At 36.6% G+C, this 25,547-nt stretch overlaps 2 protein-coding genes across 2 annotated transcripts in view; both read left to right on the top strand.

Moving 5' to 3' along the window:
* Window positions 1-8,214, top strand: part of dgkaa (diacylglycerol kinase, alpha a) — a 52,273-nt gene extending 44,059 nt beyond the window's left edge. The window contains exons 19-24 of the mRNA XM_055165805.1: window positions 47-111; window positions 1,588-1,678; window positions 2,288-2,468; window positions 3,539-3,656; window positions 4,767-4,827; window positions 5,234-8,214. Of these exons, the coding sequence (XP_055021780.1) occupies window positions 47-111; window positions 1,588-1,678; window positions 2,288-2,468; window positions 3,539-3,656; window positions 4,767-4,827; window positions 5,234-5,311 (594 nt within the window). The 3' untranslated portion in view covers window positions 5,312-8,214. The remainder of the gene's footprint in view (window positions 1-46; window positions 112-1,587; window positions 1,679-2,287; window positions 2,469-3,538; window positions 3,657-4,766; window positions 4,828-5,233) is intronic.
* Window positions 8,215-9,450: 1,236 nt separating this feature from the next.
* On the top strand, window positions 9,451-24,980 carry tamalin (trafficking regulator and scaffold protein tamalin). Its single transcript, XM_020929748.2, has 8 exons — window positions 9,451-9,772; window positions 13,078-13,130; window positions 14,277-14,331; window positions 17,304-17,406; window positions 19,526-19,619; window positions 20,409-20,475; window positions 23,107-23,173; window positions 23,473-24,980. Exons 1-8 carry the CDS (start codon window positions 9,572-9,574, stop codon window positions 23,964-23,966), a joined length of 1,134 nt encoding a protein of 377 aa, XP_020785407.2. The 5' UTR covers window positions 9,451-9,571; the 3' UTR covers window positions 23,967-24,980.
* The last annotated feature ends 567 nt before the right edge of the window (window positions 24,981-25,547 follow it).

Raw genomic sequence — 25,547 nt, 5'->3', positions numbered from 1 at the left:
GTTTGTTAATGTTTTAACCTGTTTTAATGTTGTTCTGCTTTTGTAGGATGCTTCTATTGCACATCGGTTTCACACAATGAGGGAGAAACACCCACAGAAGTTTAACAGCAGGTATGGGACTATTACAGTGCATATGACAGCTATTTCAAAAACATGTACAGTAGTTAACATAATTCATTTTAAGATTTAAAAAAAAATATGTAAAAAATCTTCAGTTTGACAATTGGTTAATTTTATTATTAAAAACTACTTCCTGGTTGAAAATGAAAAGCAGATGTGTGGTAAGTGTTACTTTAGTAACCACTGTAACCAGGGCCAAATCTTGTTCTTGTGTAAATGTACACAATAGTTATTTTTGAAGTGTGTTAAAACTACCCCAAAAAATATGTTCTTTACACATGCCAGTTTGTCAAAGCCTGATCTTGTCAGATCTAAGTAAGACCGGGCCTGGTTACTACTTGGATGCGAGACTGCTGGGAAAATCAGGTGCCACAGTGGGGAGCAAGTGGTCAAAAAATGTCGTTGTGTCCTTAGGCAAGGCACTTCACCCACATTGTCTAGTATGAAAGTGATGTGTGCGTGAGTCATGGTGGTCGTCGGAGGGGCCGATGGCACAGATTGGCAGCCTCCCTTCAATCAGTCTGCCCCAGGGCAGCTGTGGCTACTATAGTAGCTTACCACCCTCGGGTATGGAGTGAATGAATGATGATGTCAGATAATAATTTCTGTGTACTTTAGAGAAGTTTTGTTAGGTTGTTGTTGCAGTTATGGAAATCCCTAGTGTGATGTCATAATTTCTAAAAAGGAAGTAAAATTTTAGGCCTAAAAATGGCCAACTTAAAAAAAACCGAGTGTGAATATTATAATATTGCAAAAATCTGTGTTTTAGTAAAATGAGTGGCCGAACCTGTCATAGGCACTTGAAATGATTCACTGTTTGGCCCCAAAGCGGATCAGTTACAAGAAAGAGTGAGTGATTGAGCTGCAGTGCTCTTTGTCAGACACTTGGACAAGACTAAGACTTTATTAAAGATACTTTATTGATCCCAAAGGAAATTTAGGATTCAGCAACAGTATCACAAAAATTACATCAGTGACTTGGTCTGCAGTTTTGTTGAAGTGGAGACAGTAGGGCTGTATTCAGCAAATAAGGACATGTCCTGCCGATTGATTAGTAGACTAAAAAGGGGCGTGACAAAAATTGTTACAACTATTATGTATCTCTATATATCTACACTTGCATGGGAGCAATTATTTATGCCTAAGTACTAGGAAACAATGTATTTATATAAGCAGACTAAACTGATTCATGAGTTTAATGTGCCTTATACATATAAACACCAAAACTTTAGATAACTCACTTCCCCTTTCTGCTTTTGTTCCATATAAATCCTTATAATCTAAGCAAAATGATTAGTCGACTAATACAAATTTAGGTCTACTAAGACACCACTGACCGAAGTCTACTGCCTTGGGAGACAGTGCAAAATGTTTTATTACAGAAAGGCAGTTCATTGAGGAATTAAACTTGCCTTTTTGTGTTTAATTGTCTTTTAAAAAAACAACATGTTTTCTCTGTGGTTGCAGGATGAAGAATAAGTTGTGGTATTTTGAATTTGCAACTTCTGAAACAATTTCTGCTTCTTGCAAGAAACTCAAAGAAAACCTAACTATTGAGGTGAGAATGCATCATCATTTTGCAAGAGTGGTTTAGTGGGGTGGTTCCTAAACTGTGGTACAACTTCAGAACTTTTTTTTTTTTGCTGTTTTTAGTTCAACATTTTTTTTTTTTTTCCTTTTTTTAAATCAGTCCTTTTTTAGGCCCTTATTCCAATTTTATATTTATAATTGGTTTTGCCCTAGTTTAATCCTGGTCAGAATCTATATAGTTTAGTTTTATTTGTCATGGTTTAGTTTTTAGAGGTATAGTCTTGCTTCAGAATTTAATCCTATCTAGTCCCACTATAGTCCTGGTTTAGTTCTAGTGTATTTACTTCATTAGAACATATTAATCTTGTTTTTTTTCCCAAGAATGAGACCAGATTAGCTTTTTACTCAATTTAACAGCAGTTCAGAGCCCAATTTCTGATTTATTTCATTTAATATTTTTGCTGTAATTGTAGCTATTCCTTTTAGATCTAGGGCTTCTCAAAATAACTCACCAGCGTAGTGGCACTAGCTCTTGTCCCATCCGTATTTAAAACAGTCTCTTCTTTGTATTTTGTCTTGAGTAGAACATTAGCAGTTCACACACGGCTCTCTTATTTGCCATGTGTTTTTCTCTAAGTGTTGTGGCACCCCCATTGATCTCTCGGGCCTTTCGTTGGAGGGGGTCGCAGTCTTAAATATTCCCAGCATGCATGGCGGTTCCAATCTGTGGGGGGAGACCAAGAAAACCGATGCCAAGTCAAGTCCAGATGAGCCAGAAGTCATAGTTGACCCGGAAGTGCTAAAAGTAACTTCACAAGGTACACAAACTTCAAACTTAAACATAGAAGCTATATGAAAATGTAGTTAGTTAGTAGATTAGTGTTGTAGAATAAGTTGAATTAGTCTGAGAGTAGAAGAGAAGAGACATGACGCTGGAGTTTATCCAGATGAGACCCAGCACCTGGAGACATGAACCCTCAAGACACTGTCATAGTGTTGTCCATTCCCTTATACTGCAATCCAGTCTGACTATGCTTCTGTCATAGGGAGTATTATACCTCTGGTATACCTCTCTGGCGAAGATAACAAGGACTGAGCTGTCCTTAGTCAAGGCCACATCTGGCTGACACATTACAGAAATGCTACTTCTCTGTCAGTTAGTACACATAAATTAGTAAATTATTTGTATATAACATGTAAAGCAACTCTGAACTGACTCTGAACACGTGAGTCTAAGTCTAAAGCAACGATGACATTTGATATTTATAGACGAAAGACAAACTCTGAGAAGTGTGAATAGAAACAACAACTTTGATTGTTATGATGAAACTTTTTTTTCAACCTGCTTTATATTGCCCTATCTGCTGGTGTGTATATAACTCCCTCCTGTGTCCATATCTAGCAAGTACAGGAAACAAGAGGGAAGTAAACAGGCATTACAGTGGACACTGACTTACTTCAGCTGAGGACAATGAGGACAGCTGAGGACAGGGCTGTGCAGATAAATTATGATGTTATAAAATAGTAAAAATTTACTCTTTACTCTTAAAGGGCCGAAATAAAATTAAAATTAGGAATCATTACATTTAAAATATGTTAGAAAATCTGTTATTGAAAACAAGGCAGCAGAAATACACACTTTTTATGTCCATGAATAGATGAATAGATTTTCTTACATTAGACTCTTCTCTGTTATACTATCCTCTATGTTTATATAGACACTGGCTTTTAACATTTTTATTTTGTATTTGACTGTATTTTTGCATGTTAAGTATTATCAGATTGCATTCTATATTGACTTTTACAGCACATTTGACATCTGTGGTTGTTTTTAAATGTGTTTAAATGTGTTTTATAAAAGCTTGATCTGGGACTTTATTGCCTTCAGATCTGAGTGACCGTCGTCTGGAGGTGGTTGGCCTGGAGGGGGCGATGGAGATGGGGCAGATTTACACTGGACTGAAGAGTGCAGTGAGACTCGCCAAAACCTCTCAGATCACCATCAGGTACAGAGCCCTAGATACACTCACAGGACCTGTCACAAGAATTACTATATTGATTTATCGTTCAATATATGAAAGGTGGAACAATATATTTTGGGGCTCACTATTTATTGAGTGTACAATTTCTTTGTAAAAGTGGGTAGATTTGGGGTATTTTTGTTTGTTATGATAAGATATGAGCCATAAAAGGTTGAATAAGTCACTTCTGTGGTTCATTCTGCTATTTCTGTTGCAGCTCAGGCCTTTTAACAATACTGTATTTAAATGTGATTTGCTGTAATTATCCTGCTTTATTGTTATTGTATCAGTGGCATAAAGTACTTGCAGTATTATCATTTATCGCAGTATATCTTTCTAACTGTATATTATGCTTCAAAATGTGTTACAATTAAACAAACCCTAACAAGGCCTATCATGATTAGAAATTTGGATGTATAATATATTGTTAAAGTAATTTTTTAATTTGTTTATTTTATTTTATCTCTATTAAAGACATGAGCATGGACACAAGCCCACACACAATAAATTATATAATTGAATCTACTTTATGCCACTGACACAATAACACAAAAGCAGGAAAATTCCAGTGAGTGGATCCTTCTAAATGAACCATAAAACATGAGCAGCCAAAAATAAATAGTCTGGCAGAATGAAAGTTAAGCTAGTATTTCGTCATTATCATGAATTAGTAATAATCTTGCTGCTTTCATTTGTTGAACAATAAGTCAATAAAGTAATCATTGTGACAGGCCTAACCAAGACAAGCTCAGGCATGCCCCCAGTCTTCAGCATGACACTGACTTACAATGGCTCATAATCGTTTGCTATGAGTCGTTTGCTATGAGTCTGACCTTTTGCATTTTAATGTAATGGAGGGTACCCTATTATTTGAGATGTCTTGAGTGGGCCCCTCTACCTTTCTTCTGACTAGTGAACGCTCATATAAATATTCTACTAAAATAAGATTTTATTACTGAATAGTCTTAAATGTAATGTTAATGTATAAATGTGGTGTGAGGGATTGGCAGTGATCAGAAGGGACAATGGCACAGATTGTTGTCATCATTATTCATTAGGTAGGACACAGTTGTTAATTGTTTTTTCTGTGGATAGGACAAAGAAGGCCCTCCCAATGCAGATCGATGGAGAGCCGTGGATGCAGCCTCCGTGCACGGTAACTACACACACGATACATAAGTATAATGTAGAAAAAAAGAAGACAAAAAATTTAACTAAAACTAAGCTAAATGCAGGACTTGAACCAGGACTAAACTAGGACTCAACACTGGACTTCAAAATAGCACTGAACAGGACTAACATGACACCCTCAGCAAGGGGGTATTTGATGTAAAATAGTGTTATATTTTGATTGATTGATGCATATTTGAGTAATCTTGTATTAGAACACTAGAGGGCATTGTTTCTCTCTGGTCTACTGTAAATTCATGCATATTACTAAACAGTTTAAGGCAAATAAACTACTAAGATGTTATATAATAATATATACAATATGTACTATATAAATGTATTGTATTATTATTGTATTATTATGTTCACTGACAGTATTTTCTTATTTCTAGATTATCATCACACATAAGAACCAAGCCAGTATGCTGATGGCTCCTCCTCAGGCCAAATCTACAGGATTCTTCAAGTAAAACTGACAGCAGTGTGTCTAATGTACATAAAACTAATCTTATATATAATATATGAAATGTTCTGAATGTCAGTATAGAAATAACCGCATAAATGCTTCAACGGGCTACATATCGTTCACATATAACCGAAGCATGGCGCTGTAGGAACACAAACTGTACACTGCAAAAAAATGACTCCCTGCATAGGTTAAAATAATCCAAGAATTTTGTTTTAATAGTTGTGACTTTAAAGTTTCTGGTTTAGATTTTTAATTTTTTTTTTACAAATTTGTTTTAAATAAGAAATAATATTGTGAAACTAGTATGAAATTTGACCCAAAAAATCTAGTTTTATAAGTAAATAAACCAACATTTTATCACATCAGTACTACTCAAATCAGTATTAGGTTTTTAATAAACAGTTTTAACTACAGTAGGTATAATTTTTTGCAGTGTATGTTACAGTTATGTTGCATTGTGGCAAAATGACCAAACTTTACCTTTAACAATATAAAACTGTAGAAAGCTTTTAGACAAACTGCAAACTACTGCTGTAGGCTGGAGATGTGGCCGTTAATGCTTTCTGTGAATGTAAAGTCTAAGACAGGACTAAACCAGGACTAAATGTGGGACTCAAACATGAAAGTGAACCAGGACTGTGCAAGGACTAAAAGTAGGAATGAACCAGGAATAAAGCAGGACTACAACTAGGACTGAACGATAGACTGAAATCAGGATTAAACTAGGACTACAACTAGGTCTAAACCAGGACTAAACCAAGGTTAATTCTGCACTAAAAGTGTGACTAAAACCAGGACTGAGCCAGGTCTGCATCAGGACTAAAACCAGGAATATTTGTAACCAGGACTTGGCCAGACCTAAACCAGGACAAGGTCTGAATTATGGCTCCAGTGAGACTAAACCTGGTTCAAACCAGGACTAAAATCATGCCAAAACCTGGAATAAAATTTATGCCAAAATACAAATAAAAATTGGAATATTAATGCGTAAACCAATTCTAAAGGATGACAAAGTAAACATGTGTAAAACTAGAACTAAAATCAGAACTAAACTAGGACTACAACTGGGACTAAGTCTGCATTATAAGTGCAACTAAAACCAACTATGATCCAGAAATAAACCAGGACTAAACCAGGTCTACAACTAGAACTAATCAAGAACTAAAACTAGGTCTAGATCAGGACTAAATCAGCACTAAACTAGGACTAAATCAGGTCCTGAATCAAGCTAAACCTAAAACTAGGACAAAGAAACAAGGAAACAAGACTAAAGAGGACTAAACTGGCTCTCAACATTATTGGCCTCATTATTTCTATTGTTTTGTGCACGGCCCTGGCTGAAAGCAATCGGCTGTATAAATGGAACAGCGAAGCTTCATGTGCCTTTACTATAATATCAATAATCAGTAATTTTGGCTTTAGCAGCACCATAGCAGCACTGTAGATAGACGTGCACTGACCGAACAGTATTGTGTTATTGAAGGACACACTGCAAAAAAGTCACATTTATACGAGTTAAATTGACTTGAATTTTAAAGATTTGAGAAAGAAAATTTTGACTAGTTTAAATTTTTTAAATAAAATCTTAATAGTTACCTGCCAGTGATGTAAGAAAATGGCATGATTTAGTCAACACATCTTTACTCTTTGTTTTGTGCAGATAATTAAGCTTAAATACTAGAACAATAAATTCTCAAAAGAATATAGATTTTCTGAATTTGACTCATTTTAACTTGTGTAATTTTAAATGTATTTTTGCAGTGAATTGGGAGGAATCTCAGGCTGTGGCTTAATTTATTTACTCTTTTACATTTTTACATATTTGAAATACTTGAAGGTGTTTTTGGGAACAATAGGACAATCATTGCCAAAGGGGTTTTCTGTGGCTCTGAAATGGTGTGAGAAAAGCTAGGGATGTCACGATGTCTAAATGTAAAAATAATATTTGTGGGGAAAAAAACAACAATGCAGTTTTACATATGTTTGTTTGTTTGCTGTGTATTGCATTAGCGAAGTCCATGCAAGTTTAAATGATCAATGTTGTATTATGTAACTTTTCTGGTTATTACTGCTTTATATGGAATATTACACAGTATGGCATTGAACACATCTGTCTCCATGGAGACAAGCAGGTGATGTTACTAGACCATGTTAATAGTCAGTTACATCTGTGGAGAGGCAAGGAACGTAATATTGTATGTTATTCAAGGCATTTTTGTGCACACCTGTAATTTAAAGACATACTAGACAGATAAGTAGATATGTTTTATGACTTACTACGGAACATTCCAGGTCAAGAAATAACATCTCCATGAACAACAGTAGATGGTGGACCTTACACCAGAAAAGTTACATAATGTTCCTTTAAATTCTGTCTAGTAAATACACAAATTGGTCAAACCGCTTAATTCAAACACTTGTCTCTCTTTGACCATGAATCTTTAAGACTGGTTTACATTTATGGATTTTTACCAGTTATCCTGTGTATTTTGTAAGAATTTATAAAACCAATATGTAAATCTTGACATCCCTAGTGCGCTCAGAAGGACTGCTGTATTTTAAGATTTTCAGAAGCTGACACCACTTTTACTTTTTAGGATTTCGATTCTTAACTAAATAGTTGAGACCAATTTAATATATAGTGTTAATTTAAATGTAATGTAATTTAATAAGTAGGGAATGTTATAGTATATTGCCTGGTAAATAAGAGCATTAAAAACTTAAAAGTGTTTGGTCCATTTATTTCAGGATGCTGTGTTTAAAATAATGTTCGATGGTTTTGAAACACCAGGGGGCGCTGTGTATCTCTCTAGTGGACTATAACTGTGGTATGGTGGTACTTGAAAGTTCATGTAAGTAATAATGAAACTACAGCATTACATCAAATAAATAACAGCAATAACATATTGTGATGTGTGTGGGAGTCAATCATTACTTAATATTACAGGACCGTAACATTTTTATGAAAGATAGAGGGCACCAGGAAAGCAAGGTGGATTCCAGTGTGATGTCAGAACATTGTATTCCTGTAGTATAAACTGAGCCGACGACAGGTTACAATTCTGTGATGGACTTTGCTGTTTAACTCAGATTGCAGATTTGTTGACCTGGTTTATGGTTAATGTCTCTCTAATTACTGGGGCCTATCCACATGAAACAAAAACTGACGCACATGTCAGTATCTTCTCTGTCAGTGTAAATAAACAAAAGTGAAATAATTCTTTCACAATGGCTTCAGAAGCTCCAAATAGCTCCAAAGGCTTAATTGTTGTCAGCTGAAAGAACTAAAAGCCACAAATTTCAAAAGATATGTTTGTCTAACCAATTTCTACAAATAATGATAAGGTTCAGTGTTTTAGGATTTCTTCATCATCTGAGATTATAACAACAAACTGTAGAATGTTAATGTAACCACATTGAATAAATCAATCAATAAATCAATAAAAGAAGAGGCCCAAATACCCAAGGACAATCCTGTACAAGTTTATTTTACAATATTTATAGTAGTATAAACAGTGTTCACAGTGATCAGACGTTCATGTCATCAGTAGCAGTACATATCACATGCTCTTTTATTAATTGTGGTTGAGGCTTACAAAGTAAATAAAAAAGGTTAAAAATTGGTTTAAAAAAATAAGAATAATAATTAAACAAAATAAGGATCAACATTTTTGTACCAAAATGTCTCATAACTCCATCACTTATTTCCTTATGACATCTAATCTAGGTCTAAACTATTAAGAATAGCATGTACTATTAGAAAACGTGATGGGGGCATACAAATAAATAAAGAAGAAAAAAGCAAAAATACTACAATAAAAATGATTGTGCTTTTAATATAAAACTAAAGGAAGAAATTGAGTTACTAAATTGATGTGGTAAACATATGGAGGTCTAACGTAATACTTGTCCATTATTCATAATCTTTTTATAGATCTTAATTTTTGTTTTTGTTAGGTAATTTTCAGAGTGTGTCACAGTAATAATATATAAATAAATTTTAATAGATGAGTAATCGGTTTCACTCTGTGTACGCGCGCACTTGTTTAGGCACGTCCCTTTCTCTGATTGGCTCTCCGATCTGTCAATCAAAACAAAGCCTCCGCCCACAGCTTATTCAGAAAAACCTTGCCGTTCACTCCACGCTGAAGACGCACAACTCACAGACCATCCGCGGAGGTTCAAACAAACTTACCAGGAGCCAACAGTCACGGTTTTTATCTATTTTACGCGCACCTTTACGCACGTACATGAAGCCAAGATGACGTTCAGGAGGTTGAAGAAAGTGAACTCCAGCGGACCCGATAGCGGAGGAAATTCTCAAGAAAACGACATTTATTTCCCATCGTCAAAATCCGATAGTTGCAGAACTTCAATGGACTTGCACACAAAACCATCGGACGTGTACAATTACAAAACTCTGGCGTATTCAGGCGGGACACTACCGAGGAATTTCAAAAAGGTGAGTGGAATTAAATTTTGTTCAGAAAGTTGTGAATTAAAGTAGTTTTTGGGTGAGAGGGGGGTAAGAAAGGCGACAGCTGGGGCATTGTCAGGTGTCGTTGTCCTATGGGAACCTAAACGTCTCATTCAAAAAGACAAGCGTGGACTTCGCAGCTGTTGTGCAGTTCTTACCGCGTTTTTGAGCTTTACTGGGTTTCATGACAGTTGACAAAATGCGATGAGACTTGGAATTAAACAAACTTTATTGATCCACAAGGGAAATTACATGTGACTGATTATCCAGTATGCCTCTCTCTGTATTGAAATTTGGAAACAATTTTCTCTATTTAACTGTTTTAACTTGTGATGAGTGATGTAAAATAATAGACTTTCAAAAATACTGATTATTTCAGTAATGTCTCAAGGGAAATGTTTTCAAACCACTGATACTTTTATGTTGTAGAAATAAGAGTAAGTAGGCTTATAGTTTCATGATTTGTTCTTCATTTTTTTGTTTATATTAATGACAGTTTTGATGTTAAGACAATTTTCTTTTTTTTTCCAATACAGCACCAGTGCAATCCAAGAAATTATAGTAAATAAAACTATATTTGTGTCGGTTCCAACCGTCCATAAACTGAAAAGGCTGCCTCAGGAAGGGCATAAAGATAAACTAATATGCTTCTTTTTTGCAAATACATACATACAAGTTTTAGATATCAGTATTCAGTGTCTTTCAGTCATGTTGATGCCCAAGTATGAACAAAAAGGTAGTCTATTTTTTGTATACTTGCAGTTAAAGCAGGCAGTACAACTTTGCTGAAATTCAAGTTAGTCACATGAGTCAAAATGTTTTGAAAACCCAAAGTTACCATAGGTTTTACTGGGGTACTTATCATAATGTGGGTAGAGTTGTTCCTTGCCTCCTACATGAACAATACAACTTTTATTTTCCCTGTTGTGTACAGTGCCAGTCCACATGTGTGTTAGTGTTGAGCAGGTCATTAATATGTGATCTATGGCTTTGGACCACCCAGGCTCTCAAAGCGTTACTGCTCAGGTCTCACACCAAACTGACCCCTCTATACATTTTGGTGTTATAATGAGAAAACTGCATATACCAAGCTACATGTCTTCCTTTGGTATTGTTAAATATGAATGATAGAAGGTGCAAAAAACTGTGGTTGATATTTTATTTTTATATTAAGTAAAAATATTGGCCTTCTATGTTATGTTTGCTGTCATGGATGAAATGGGAAATTTGCATCAGGATTTTTCAGCGTTTGAGAAATAGTTTTGCATTTTATGTCGACTAGTTCCATTAAGGCCTCTATCAAGTATCAGTAAGTCCTAGTGTCTCAAATTTCCTCATGATATTTTCACTGCTGGAGAACTATAGAAATTAGTTAGGTCTCTGTGGAAGAATGTCCAAGTTACATATACATCGTTCACTGGGGGAATATTAGCAGAGGGCTTTGGATTCTGCCTCTGTTTTGGTTCAATCTCCGCTTGTTTTGGTGTTCATGTGCCAAAAGTGACATTTTAGCTCAAAGTCAGTTTAAACGGGATGGGGAAAATTCACACTCCACTGTTAGATAGGCCATGGTCTGCCCGTAACTAAACTGTAAAATCTGCACAAGAGGCTGGAATGCTGCAACTACTGGGATGCCATCGTGGAATAAAGAACATAACTGTTGAACAGAATATTTATTGGACCAAAACTTTGTGATTGTCTTTTTCCTTTTAATGTCAAAGTTATTTTTTTGTATTTACACTGACTAAACAGAAACTAAATTACTAAACCAGGTCTAATCTTGGGCTGAACCAACTCTAAATAGGACTAAACCATGAAAAAACTGCCAAGTTTAAACTTAACTAGAATCATAACATATGGGTCAATTTACTCGACTAACTTACTGGACTAAAAGTGGACAAATCCTGGACTAGACCTGGACTAGACCTGGACTAGACCTGGACTAGACCTGGACTAGACCTGGACTAGACCTGGACTAGACCTGGACTAGACCTGGACTAGACCTGGACTAGACCTGGACCAAAATGTAATCGGAACATTTTGGACCCCAGTATTTAATTAGATGTTTACAGCTCTTATTTTCCAACATAATAACCACACAGTGCTTTAGCCAATACACAGTCCAGAAACAGGACCTCCAGCTTGGACTCTACTGTTGCCTTGTGTGGGTATTTGGTGAATAAATGCCCCCATTGAGGCTGCACTGGGACAATTCTGTAAGTGTTGGAACTTAAAGAAAGCAACATTTTACTACCAGGGCCACTAGCACAAAGCAGTCTTTTACTTGGGCTACAGAAAAGCAGAGTTTGAGTGGCTTGATTGTAAGTGATTTAGTGGCGTTTTTGGGACAGATACCTTTTTTGTTGACACAGGTAGTGGCCCTGTGTTGACTTGGGTTTTCCTCACTGGATTTATTGTAGCACGGGGCCCAATGTTTACATGTAGGTCTATGTTTTCTTAAGGGAGCTGGAATTAGCGCAAATTGCTGTAAAGTGCTACCAAAACCCAATAGGTCAACAGTTAACACGTCTGAGCCACTTTTAGTCCAAGGTAAAATTAGACTTGTTTTCATGTTGGTGAAGGAGGTTAAGAACGGCAGTCCACGAGTTGATTTTGGATTTACAATAATTACTATGACTTCACTAGTAACTGGTGGTGTTAAAGTATCGAAAATCAGATGAAGACTATCGAAACTAGATAGTAATTTGAGCAAATACTAAGGTCACATTCACAGGACAGAAATGAATCTTTTCTGAATGCTTTAGAATCATCTTGAGCTGTAACAGAACAAGTATAAGAGCACCTAGACCAGAATGCACCCATGAATTGATAGCCCTAGAAGTCCAAAATATATGTCAAAATATAAACCATACAAAAGTTATTTTTAAATCCAGCTAGATTAATATAGGTTTCTTGATAAAACAAAAATTTGCGAACCTACGATTTGTTTTTGCTTTACGTCATGGTTTGTAATCACTATGAAATTGCGCTGTTAAAATGTGACTAATTTAGCTCACTAATAGGGCTAAAATTAGATTGCTATTACACTGTGATTAGAGTAAATAAGTTTACCTGACTGGCACGCAATTCAGGTTTCAATGCAGTGTTTTTACCCAAACACAAAACACATAGACACGTGTGCAGGTTCTAGACTTGACAGACCAGTTGACGTCAAGTTTAGAGGAGGCGTTTCCAGGAAGTGAGTTGGGGAAAGCCTGAAGTTTTGTGTGGTAATGAATGTTCTCGTAGGTCTGTGCCAATTTTGACGTCATGTGATTTTGTTTTGGCAGAATGGAGGACTGCAGAAGTGGAAGCCTCTCACGCAGACCCCCGAACCACAAAGGTACAACATGGAAAATCTATTGTGAATAATCAGCTTTATTTATCTGTTACCAAAATATTTACATTTTTGCCTTTCACAAGATCTTGAGTATATTGCTTTAGGACTAACCTAGGCATAAACAAACAAGAAATTACATGATGATAATGAAGTTGGAATTTTATAAAGGCTAAAACAGGTTTAAAGTAGGATTTGAGTAACTCTAAATTTGGATTATAGCAGGACTAAACCTAGGATTAAGATAAATCTAAATAAATCTAATTACAGTACCAGGAGTGTATACTAGGACTAAACTAGGAATGTGCCAGGACTGAGCAAGGACCCAACCACGACTGAGCAAGGACTGACAAAGGACCCAACAAAAATTCAACCAGGACTGAACAAAAATTCAACCAGGACCCAAACAGGACTTAACCAGGACTGAACCAACTAGCAATTCTGGCTATTGCCCCCATCTGAAAACGACCAACTATACAAAAGGAGTCCTTATCCCCTCATACATTTTCATGAGTTGTGGTCTGTACATATTAGATTACTCTGTGACGTCCTTCTGTCTGTCAGCATTAGAAGTGCTGTGACGTCCATAGACATTTGGACATAGAGGAAGTCCTGTCCAGCCACACTGTCTCTACTTATGCAATTTAGATAAGATGAGCCAAGCAATGCACAGTACGCTTCAATGTCTCCAGTAATCTTGACATTTGTGATTCTCAGTAAAAAAAAAAAAAAAATCCTGAACATCAAAACAAGGCAGGCTTTTAATTATTTCATTATTTAAAAATAGTAAAATATCTGTCTCCAAAATCTGAACTTTCTTTTCAGCATCTAGAGACATTCACAAAATTGCATAATAACCATTGTCTTTTTGCATTAGACCTGAATGTTTTGGGTTTTTTTTCCAAAATGGAGATGTAATCTTTCTGTAATGGCATTAAACGTATTCATCTTACATTTATTGCTATTGCTATTACTGTGAGACCCCTGTACACTTGGCCTGATTGCCTTCACAACAATCAAGACTAAGCAATAACTTCTCCATGGACACCGACCCCCAACCAGAAAAGTTACATAGTGCAGCATAATGGATCAACTAGCACCTTTCAAAAGTGTTTTTGATCTTATGTTGATGTTTTGTTTTGTTTTTTACAGAAAAGTAGTGGAGCTAGAGAAGAGTGATGAAGAGACGTTTGGTTTTGAGATCCAGGTGAGATTAAACTCTGCCTCTGTCTGCTCCTCCCTGGTTCATTTAACTGGATCAGCCTCTTCACTGTCAGCGTTGTCGTAATCTGACTATAATCCTGTAATGGGTCTACTGACAATCCCAACGCAGGGTCACAGGAAATATGCACTCCTCGACACGTGCCGATGACTTATGTAGGAATGTGAAGGATTAAATAACCATTCTTCTTAATAGTGAATGAATAATCGAGTATTAGTAAGAAGAATAAAAAAAATGTTAATGGATAAACCATGACTAAACTGGTTCAAAACTGGGTCTAAAGCAGGACCAAACCAGGAATAGACTCCACAATAATATACAACCTTGGCTAATGTGAGCAAAGATGATGGATAACCTTTCTCATACTTGAAAATCTTAACCAAATGTGTAATTTCTTAGCTGTCATTCAAACTCATGATTGTTTACTTTGTGGTCATTTATTATTAGCACTATTCACATGAGTAAACATGCATTTTTACTGAACTTAAATTAGGTATTAGTGCAAGGGTTAAGAATTGTTAGTCAAATTGATGTTCAGAATCTGCCTAGAAAACTGACCTATTTGTCCCCATAAATATCAGAAATATGATTTGTGACTTAAAAATCTCCACATATCTCTGCCCTGCTTCAGTCCGGGTTCTGTCCTGGTTCTGTCCGGGTTCTGTCCTGGTTCTGTCCGGGTTCTGTCCTGGTTCTGTCCGGGTTCTGTCCGGGTTCTGTCCGGGTTCTGTCCGGGTTCTGTCCATGAATCAGTCCATGAATCAGTGCTGGAGTTTAGTTGAGTCTTGGAGTGACACAAACTCACACCTTCACATGTTCACAGATTTCAGAACATATTTGTAAATGTCTAAATCACAGAAACCAGATTTAAAAAACTATATCTTTGGTTCTTTGGAGAGGATATTCTATTATTTTTTGTGATTTTATAATTGTGCCAACATAAATAGTGATTCAATTAGAGACTCATTGTTCATTTCTACTGTCAGTAGCAGTATTTTGTTCATCTTATGACCCTCTCTATTTCAGTCCATGTGGTTTGCTCACATGCACTAGTTAGTACCTGCTTTACACGCAGACAGCAGCTTAGCACATTTGACCTCCATATCTTCCCATATCTCAAGTCTCCCTCTAGCCACTATCTACAATACCACCTCTGTGTCTCAAGGCTGCCGTTGATGCCATTCTTAAAATAGTTTCAAAACACATAAATTTTCTCACAATGCAGTTTTGCTTGAACTGTCTTAGTGGTCCAATCACATGGACATGCCTAACAGAACTACAGAACCACGGCATTGAAGGAAGCTGGTATATTTATGGCTGCGCTGGAGGCTCCCACCCTTCCTGTGTCCACTGTAGCTAGAAGGAAGTTCATTGAGCAAAAGACGGAAGGGGCCATGGGATTTTGAAGTTTGAAATTTATAGTTTCTGTCAGGGTTGAGCAATTTGATAAAACTATCTAATTGTGATCTTTTTGACAAGCATTGTGATAACATTTATGATTTATGTTATAATAGGATTCTGCTCCAAGTTCATATTTTAAAGATACAAGAATTGAATATTTTTGTAGAGGTCTAACTACAAGGGTTAGAAGTTTTTATGCAGAATAAGATGGAATATATTGTTGTTAGGGGAGGAAGTGATAGTACTTTAGAAAATGCAGCCTTTGTAATTTGCTAATTATTAAAATTGCGACTCATCTTGCAGCCCTAGTTTGTGTTAAAAAATGTCATAAAAATTTGTTGGGGTTTATAGATTAAAACTGAGGTTGAGAATGGGTAGATTTATACTACAAGATTAACATTTTCAACATTAAAACATTTGATTATTATAATTATTAAATAAAATGAAATTATTTGGTTTTGTAGGTTTCATATTTGGATCTTTTAAAATTGTGACTCAATCAAATAATGTCATGCTCAGCTGTATATGATACTTGGAAATTCTCACTTCTTAAAGGTGCAATGTGTAACCTTTGTGGCGAAAGGCCCCCACCTTCTTGTCTCCCGGGAGATGCTTTAGCTTGAGTGAATCCACAGTATGACATTAAACACATTTAGGTTACCTATAGGTGTTTCTAATGCCTTTATCATTCTGTTATTTTCAGTTTGTCATAACCAGACCTACTTTGAATCTTTACAACTTTCCCAAGAACACCCCTTGAAGACTCTCAAATGTTCCTTGTAACCGTAGTAACCAGTCTAGTCTGTTTGAACCTGTTCGGTGAGGGGAAGTCGTGGTGTTTTCGTCTGACTCAGAGTCGCACGACAAGGGGAAGTTCATTCTGACCCTTCCCACAAAAATATAACAACTGAAACTAAGAAGCGGCAGTGACTTTGACAGAACAGGGCTTCACTACAGCAACTAAGCATTTAATAATTGCTAATTGACTAATCTAAAAAAGCAATATAAGAAATAATTACTGAAATAATGTTAAATTAATTGGGAGATGCAGCCTACCATCTCCTTAGGCTTGTGTAAATCTGACTGGCCTACACCTCTCCAAAGCTCTTATACTTGGTGTTACTAATATATCCACTGTAAACAGATTTTTTACTTTACTTTAATACTTTATACTATTCTTGAAATACAATGTGTGTCTGAAAAATTAACTTGATATTGTTCCAAATCATCTACTTAAGAATTTGAATGTTGTTGTTCTCTCAAACTTCAGTTAAACTTAAACTTAAACAGCCCATCCTGATTTGCATAACTGTCAGTTCGGCGGCGCATTTACACGTTCTCCTGTCCACTGCTCTGTCTGTAAATGTCCTCACTCTATTTTTCAAACATTATGAGACTTTATTGACCAGCTACAACCAGTAAATAGTCTTTTTACATTATGCATATCCCCAACCAGGACCATGATTCTCATGATTATTATTATAATGTATAACTTGTGTCAGTTTTACTAGTTTTTGAACTGGTCACCCTAACTTTTCTTTTATATATTGTTTCAGACCTATGGACTGCACCACCAGGACCAAAACACAGTGGAGATGTGCACATTTGTGTGTAAAGTGCACGAGGACTCCCCAGCACAGCGGTCCGGACTGAAAGTTGGTGAGTATTGGTCATTTTGTCTATTTAAAGAACATCTAAAAATAAACCCAAAACAGAAGTAAGTGTGAGTAATGCTTTGACAGTTTGATGTTTGCCAACTGCCGCCTCAAACGTCAACAAATGTACTCCTTATTTGGACAGGACTTTAAGGAACTCCCAGTGTTTACAGACTCATTTTCCAGTTCAGTCACACAATTTATCGAAGCACTGTACCAATTTTACAAGCTAAATTACCTCCCGTATCAAGTGATATGAAACTATTTATGGTCAAAGAACATAAATGGTTTGTTCAGTAGTGCCACAATAAATAGAGTTCATGTACAGAGAAAAATGCAGCAATTCTTGACAAAAAGATTTTCAGAAGATGGGATGGAAAAAACTGTAAGATATTGTTACTTTGCCTGGAATGTTCCACAGCATGGCCTTAAATGTAACTTTTGCATTAATTCAGTTGCTAAAACAAATACCTTAAAACAAAGCATTCTTACAGTGAGCGGTGAGTCAGGTGTCTCAAAAGATCTGACTTGTAATGTGCCCTGGTGGCATCGTCTGCTTGTGTCTGGAGATGGAGATAAGTTTAATGTCATACTGTGGAACATTCCAGGCATAACAATAACAGATTACATAGATTATAGCTATCCCCATCTGTTTTCTGTGTTATTGGCCTATACAATATAACATTCATCACAAAGATTGCATTAATCACTGGTCCTGAAAATTTGTGATTTAATATCAGTCAGTCTAAAAACCTATGTGCTCGTGTTTGCTGATGTGTGCATTGTGTCTCCATGGTAACTGCTAAACATTCCTCTACAGACATGCACCCAAGCTCCCCCCTCCCCTAACACACACCCACCACTGACCATGATGTCACTGCATAGCATCAGTTGGTTTTCAAACTCCTGTCCGTTCACTCACACGTGACCTGCTGCTCTCAGGAGGAGATTTGCCGCTTCGTTAGTTTGCTTCTTCTGCGTCGCACTGAGTTTCACTTCCTACATTCTTGTCGCGGTTCGTCCATTGTTCCTCTAAACCTGCAACACAGTGACCTCATCGCTATGGTCAGATAAAGCAGAGGGTTTGAAAAGAGGAACATGTGTGCGTTCAGCTGTGGATATAAAAAGATTTGAGGTTTGATACAATTGAAACACCATAATTGTAATGTGAATGATTTGATGCACAAAATGCATCATCAAAAGTCTAAAGCAGTACCAAATAAAGATTAAGATTAAATCACCAAACAACATAATTTTAGCCTTTGTAAGGGGGAAAATTAATAATATTAGAAACAATATAGTTCATTTCTTGTCATGTTGCATTAACTAATTTTGCTATAACAGTGATTTAAGGTGTGTTTAACATTTGCACGCAGAGCAAATTACAATTCAGATTAAAATGCTCCAAACTAAACCTGGGCTAAACTAGGACTAGAACAGGACTAAACCAGGACCTCTAATCAGGACCCCTATCCAGGACCCAGACCAGGTCCAAACAAAGTCTAGCTCAGGAGTCAGGACTCAACGCGAACTCAACTTAGACTCAATTCAGACTGGACCAGGACTGGACCAGGACTGGACCAGGACTGGACCAGGACTGGACCAGGACTGGACCAGGACTGGACCAGGACTGGACCAGGACTGGACCAGCCCTAGACCAGCCCTAGACCAGCCCTAGACCAGCCCTAGACCAGCCCTAGACCAGCCCTAGACCAGCCCTAGACCAGCCCTAGACCAGCCCTAGACAGTGACATATTGTGCAGTTCTATTGAGTTTTTAGACCACAAGTGTAAACTCGTTTTGCTACTACAGAGTCACACATTGACTTTGAGGAGGTTTTATTCAGTGGCTCCTTGGATAAAGCGTCTGCCACGTTTCCACATTTGTGTCGCACATGAGGTTTATGAGCTATAAAAGAGATATGAGTCTGCTCTGTCTAACATGTGGCCTGCTTCTGTCATTCATTCCTGTTTTGTCCCTCTTTGGGCAAGACACTTCCACTTTTGATGTAAGAATCGTGAATACTTTATTGCCATGAATCTTGCACCTCTGATTTTAAATGCTTTGACTCTCACATGAAATAAGAAAAGCACTGAAGAAAAAAACTGAACCTTTTTTTTCAGGTGACACCATCTCCAGTGTGAATGAGGCCACAGTGGAGGGATTTCGACATAAAGAGATCGTGCAGCTCATCAAGGCCTGTGGAAACTCTCTCAGGTATGTTTTATTAAAGGTCCTTTATTACGCAAAATTGACTCTTGTGAGCTTTAAGTCTTGTTAGAATAGCGTTACCTCCTCAAAAATATACCCGGATTTGTTTTGTTTCATTCACATTTTAACCCTTTATTAATGTCTGTCTACATCTCCAAACCTCATAATGCTCTGTTCCACCTTGTGATCTCATGAAGGAGGAGTTGGTTAACAGCTAACTTTTATTTATTTAATTTTTTTGTGAAGGTTTATGAATTTTATTAACACAATGGAGCATCTTTCCTTTCTAAAAATAGTGTTTAAAATAATGTTATTTATTGTGTTGCCATTGTTATGACAACTTCCCCTTTTCTTTAGTAGGCATCTAATTAAATCCACTCTTTCCTTTCTTCTTTTAACTTACTTGTAAAACATTAAAAAGTCTATTAGCAAGCCCCATCTGTACGTTTAAAAGAAATCTATAAAAAGACTGAGGTTAACCACAACACAGTCCAAAACAGCAGGCCAGTTTACAGACCTACACTTCAAATTACACTGGCGACTTCTCTAAGTGTGAAAAGCATTAAAGATAGTGTCAACATCATGTGATTCAAAGCATTCACAACCATCATAGTCAACGGAAAATGTTACTTGGCCTTCTGTTTTTTTTCCCCTTTTTATAAAGTGTGAAACATGGATTTAAACTGACGGCAAGATTTTTGAAAAGACTCTTTCATTTGGTTTCTAGAGACTCCTGTTTAGAGTTGTATTTTTTTTATCTAAAGTTAATCTTCTGTCACGTTTTCTTGTTTACAGACTAGAAACGGTTTACAGCGACTCAATACGCAAAGCAGAACTGGAGGCAAGACTGCAATATCTAAAGGTAGGTTTATTTTAAGATATATATTTTCAACGATTAATTTGACTTTACTTACTTGCAGTTTATTTGTACATAAACAGTAAGGTATATTTCTATATATGTCTGGAATAAGCCTTATTTTCAGGTTTAAGGCATAAAATATCTTGTATAATTAAAACATTCTCACACTGTTAAAAGAGCAGAACCAAAGAATAAGAACCAAAAACTTGCAGTGTAATCCACCAAAACACTGGATAAAACAGTGATATTTCTTCTTGTGGTTCACTTTTCAATCACATTCAGGGCATGTTTTAGCACATTTCTGATACATTTCTTGCGATTATTCCTTGAGTATCATCATGGTGATTGTAAATAAAACCATTAATTTTTGTCAGTATCACCCACCTTTTTTTACACTGTCTAAAGATGGTGTCTAAAGTTGCCATAGCAGCAGTTGCTATGTTCACTCTAGCGTTCTGTTTTAGCACAATTTTGATTAATTTCTTGCTATTATCCCTTGAATATCATCATGGTGATTGTAAATAAAACCATACATTTTTGTCAGTATCACCCATTCTTTTTTACACTGTCTAAAGATGGCGTCTAAGGTTACCATGGCAGCAGTTGCTAAGTCCACTCTAGCGTTCTGTTCCCCTCTGTGGTTCCTCATTCTGTTTTTGCTTTGTCAGGCCGCTGCTGGTGGCTGGCTCATTGTTAGTCGGCAGTCAGATTTAGCCCACAGCTTGTTCACCTGTCCTCCTTTAGCAGCACCTGTTTGGCTAGCAGCCTTTGGCCCCGCACAAAACAGACGCTAGCAACATTCTTGGACGTCGGCTGTGAATTCTGCCCTAAACAAGTGGCTTTAAGTGGATGAGTTTTGACAAGATCGGCAGCAGCTGTCTCGCTCTAAATCGCTAACTTGGCTAACTTTGCATGCTAAAGATTAAAACTGAGGACTGTAGCCAAAGTAATTAACATTTAAAACAAAATATTATATAGGCCTATCTTTAGAAAATCCTCAAAATATAACTTATAACAGAAAACTTATGAATAGCCAAAGTACCTTTAGGGAAAATCTAAGCACATAATGAATTTTAGTGTATTTTAAACATGGCTGTATTAAAAAAAAAAGTGGACTAAGCGAGTGTGACGTCACCCATAGCATTTGCCTCCACTCAAATGAATATTATGATTAGGAATTTTTTAACTGACAAAATAGTGCGCCAAAAACTCAGAATAATGTAGGGTTGGTTAATATTATAGACTGTGTAAAAGAAGTGGACTAAGCGAGTGTGACGTGTGCATTCGGCTCCACTCAAATGAGGCTCACGATGCTACAAGAGCGAATCTCTATATTATGAATAGGATTTTTTTGACAGACAAAATAGCGAAAAAAAAAAAAGATCAGGCTCATGTAGAGTGGGTTAATACGAACATTTTAAGACCAAAATGACAAGTCTCACTGCAGCAGTTACAGAGAGGCGCAATAAGATCCAAATGTGAAGTCAGTTGGAGCCAGGGTCAGAAGGAGCCAGAAGAGCTTCCTGGCGAACTTCCTATTTGGCATGGAGCTGCTAATGCGTTAGCTATGTCCACTCATGTATATACAGTCTATGGTTAATAGGAACATTTTAAGACCAAAATGACAAGGATCTCTGCAGCAGTTACAGAGAAAGGCACCACAATATTCCAATGTAAGTCAATTGGAACCAGGGTCAGAAAGAGCCGGAAGAGCTCGCATGTGAACTTCCTATTTGGAACGCGGCGGCTAGTGTGTTAACTATGTCCAATTATATACACTGTCTATGATTTTACACCCTAACCTTCATTGGATATTCCTACTGGATGTGCAAAAGATCCCTACCGTGTAAACTTTCTTAATGAGATATAATTTAAAAAAATATTAATTCTGGTTTGTCACCATCTTTGTACTAGAAGATATCAAGGTTTATATACTATTTATTTTTATATATTATGCACTATTCTTTATCATTGCAAGAAATGAGCAATTCCTTGGCAAATGCTTCAAATTTTCTGTCTTCCCCATTTAAATTATTGATACTTTGCAGCATTCCCAGGGAGTGTGATGCTAACATTAGCCACTGCTCTGTCTGAAAATGTGTTGTCTCAAGAAAAAAATACAGCATTTATTTAAACAATTCAAACATTTTGGCTGTGTTTGCTGATGGGTGCATTGTGTTACCATAGTAACTGATGAACATTCCGAACATATATGTAGAACACCCCAAGTATGACGACACTGCAACGTATCAGTATTATATCTGCTCTTATAGAAAACTGATCAACTTTTGTGCACAATCTTTTTGAAGAAATATATATGAGTTACTTGTTTGTTTTGCCGGACAGACAGCGTAGCTCCTCGGTCTAAGGACACATATGGGATCATTATTGGAGCATGCGGTCACACATTGTTCACATTTCTCTCAAATTGATGCATTAAACAGCTCCACTATCATTTCCTGATGTTTATGCATGCTCTGCTCTTTTGTGTCTCGGAGAAGTCATACATCAAATTGTCAGATGGCCTTTCATCCATTGGCTAACATCTGCAGTCTAACCTTTTACTGATAGTTTCACATCATGCGTTACTATCACAAATTTATTTATGTTTTGCTTTTTTTTTTTTTTTTCCAGCAAACTCTTCATGAGAAATGGGACGAGTATCGGTCGCTGATGGTGCAGGAGCAGAGGCTTGTTCATGGTGAGTTTCTAAGAATTAACTAAAGTCTTACATGAAAACAGGATACGATTGCAAATGCATATTACTTCATATACACTATATAACACAATATTACTTCATACATACATATATATTCATATATACAAAAGTTTGTCAAAAGTTTGGACACATCATTGAATACTTTTTTTCTTTATTTTTACTACTTTCTACATTTTAGATAATACAATAGACATCAAATATATGAAGCAAGATATATGGAATTAAGTAGTAAAGAAAAAAAGTTAACAACCAACACTAAACGTTATCATTTTGTTTTCCAGGTATAGTGATGAGCGACGCTGCCATATACGAGTCACTGGAGCTGGCCGGGATCTACGGCAGTGTCGGCACCCCCAGTCCCATGACCGCTCCGAGGAGCATCAAGGGAACGGGCAGTACCAGCAGCAGTGCCAGCCTCCTCAGCACCACGACTGACGATGATCCACTGTACCAAACCTGTCTCTACCAACCCGATGGCAGCGTGGACTCTGATCAGAACAATCAAAATTGCAAACAAAAACCACTGCGGTCAATCCAGAGGAAGCTACGTCCAGCTAGTGAACTCTTTACCACGGCTAAAACGCATCTAACTCGTAGTGCAAGCACAAGGAGCTACACCAGGCCACAGTCGGCGACAATAACCCCAGCTGAAAAGCAAGGAGGAGGGTTCAACTCTCTGCAAAGGAAAAATAAACCAAAAAGCTTTCGGAGACGGCTTTTAAAGTTTATTCCGGGTTTGAACTTGCCTCTAGAGGAAGAAGAGAGCAAATTGTAATGAGCAATAATAGAAATAGGTTGTGTTCATATAATGTGATAACACTCCAAAGGGTCTATAGTTGAAATGGAGATGGAGGACAGGACTGAATTCTATGGGAGAGTTTGCTGTGTCAAAATGTAGACGTTTTGACCTGGTTTATGGTTAATATCTCTTTAGTTAATGGACCTATCAGCATGAAACAAAAACTGGTGCAAAGTTTAAGGCCTTCTCTATCAGAAAGTCAACTAAAGTGACATTTTATTTTCACTATGATGTCAAAAAGCTGTAACATTGTTCAAAAACACTGCCCATTAGAATCAAGCTGATATTAGACAGTGTGGAATTTTGTTTATCTTCCAAAAGCTTCAAATGATCTGTCGTTGTAGCAATTTACTATTTAAAACAAAATATATCTTTTGAATGGACATGTTGTTACACTTGCATGATAAAATACAAGGCTAGTGTGACCAATGTACCTTTAGAAACCTGTTATTTATGCATACGATAGAAAATTTCAGCTACAATATTAAAATGATAAGTTTGTGGATCCAATTACAAACAAAGAATTGAGTAAAACTGGATTTTTTTTCTGGTTCTAGTTTTTACTGTTATTATTATATAAATAGGCCTCCATCACCCATAGAGTAACACTGGTCCTGTCCTCCATCTAGAAAATGAATGCAACCTGTAGCAGCGCCTAATTCTCATGATAATGATAATACCTGGGCCCAAAGACGTAAAGCACCAAAGAGTGAAAAGAGACCAAATGGATCTGTGTTTGTAAATAAGACTAATGGACATTTTAAGTGGCCTTTCTAAGTTTGTACATAACTTGTGTTTAAGTTATTTATTTATTTTAATTTGCCAATGTACAGAATCCTTTTTGTTTTGTTTTTACTGCATGCATGACTGATAACTAAATTTGCTAACATTAAAATGAAGATTCTGTAAAAAACAACCTTTTGTAAGTTTTTAGACTTGTCTTATTTTTTACCCAAGTTTATAAAAATAAACAAATGTGGCGTTTTTGTATTTTTATGCCTGTTATTCGTTTTGGAATAGGAGCTTTCTTCACAGACCACAAGGGAGGATGGGAAATTGGTTGGAAATATAAAATTGGAAAAGATATCAACAAATCCAGTCTTTTGTAATGTGGTTTCCGTTTTGGTTTAAGGGAAATTTCGTGAGCAAGAATGAATTTGTCTATGAATATGATTAGAGTCTAATAGGAGCTTTCTTTACAGCTAACCATGGGAAACTTTTTACAGTAATATTTTGAAAGATCATCAACAAATCTAGGGTTATGCAGTAAACTATAATCTTACTTTTGTGTTTATGTATATGACTCTAAATGATACTTTGTAGCTGATGTCATGCTAACTGTAGGCTCTGCTTTGTTTGCTTTATTTTAACACAATCTGATTGTAAAGAACTGACTTAGCAGGAGCAGGGGAGATGATTTGTGCGCTTAAACAAGTCTTTCACAAATACAATTACCATCACAAGCAGTCAACAGCTTTTCCGTTAGTCACTCTCACCATTTTAGTTAAAAATCTAACACCTAAAAAGGGCCATGAACGCTTGTATTGCTCAACGACT

Source organism: Boleophthalmus pectinirostris, unplaced genomic scaffold (assembly GCF_026225935.1).
Source record: "Boleophthalmus pectinirostris isolate CB_2022bp ecotype Guang Dong unplaced genomic scaffold, ASM2622593v1 HiC_scaffold_8, whole genome shotgun sequence".
NCBI classification, from domain to species: Eukaryota; Metazoa; Chordata; class Actinopteri; order Gobiiformes; family Gobiidae; genus Boleophthalmus; species Boleophthalmus pectinirostris.
This window is presented reverse-complemented; position numbering and strand designations above follow the sequence as displayed.

What these genes read in the sequence shown, in the direction of transcription:
- tamalin (XM_020929748.2), top strand. Translation starts at nt 9,572, where the DNA reads ATGACGTTCAGGAGGTTGAAGAAAGTGAACTCCAGCGGACCCGATAGC. An exon ending in CAGACCCCCGAACCACAAAG is followed by an intron (nt 13,131 to 14,276) that starts GTACAACATGGA and finishes TGTTTTTTACAG; the next exon opens with AAAAGTAGTGGAGCTAGAGA. An exon ending in GGAGCAGAGGCTTGTTCATG is followed by an intron (nt 23,174 to 23,472) that starts GTGAGTTTCTAA and finishes TTTGTTTTCCAG; the next exon opens with GTATAGTGATGAGCGACGCT.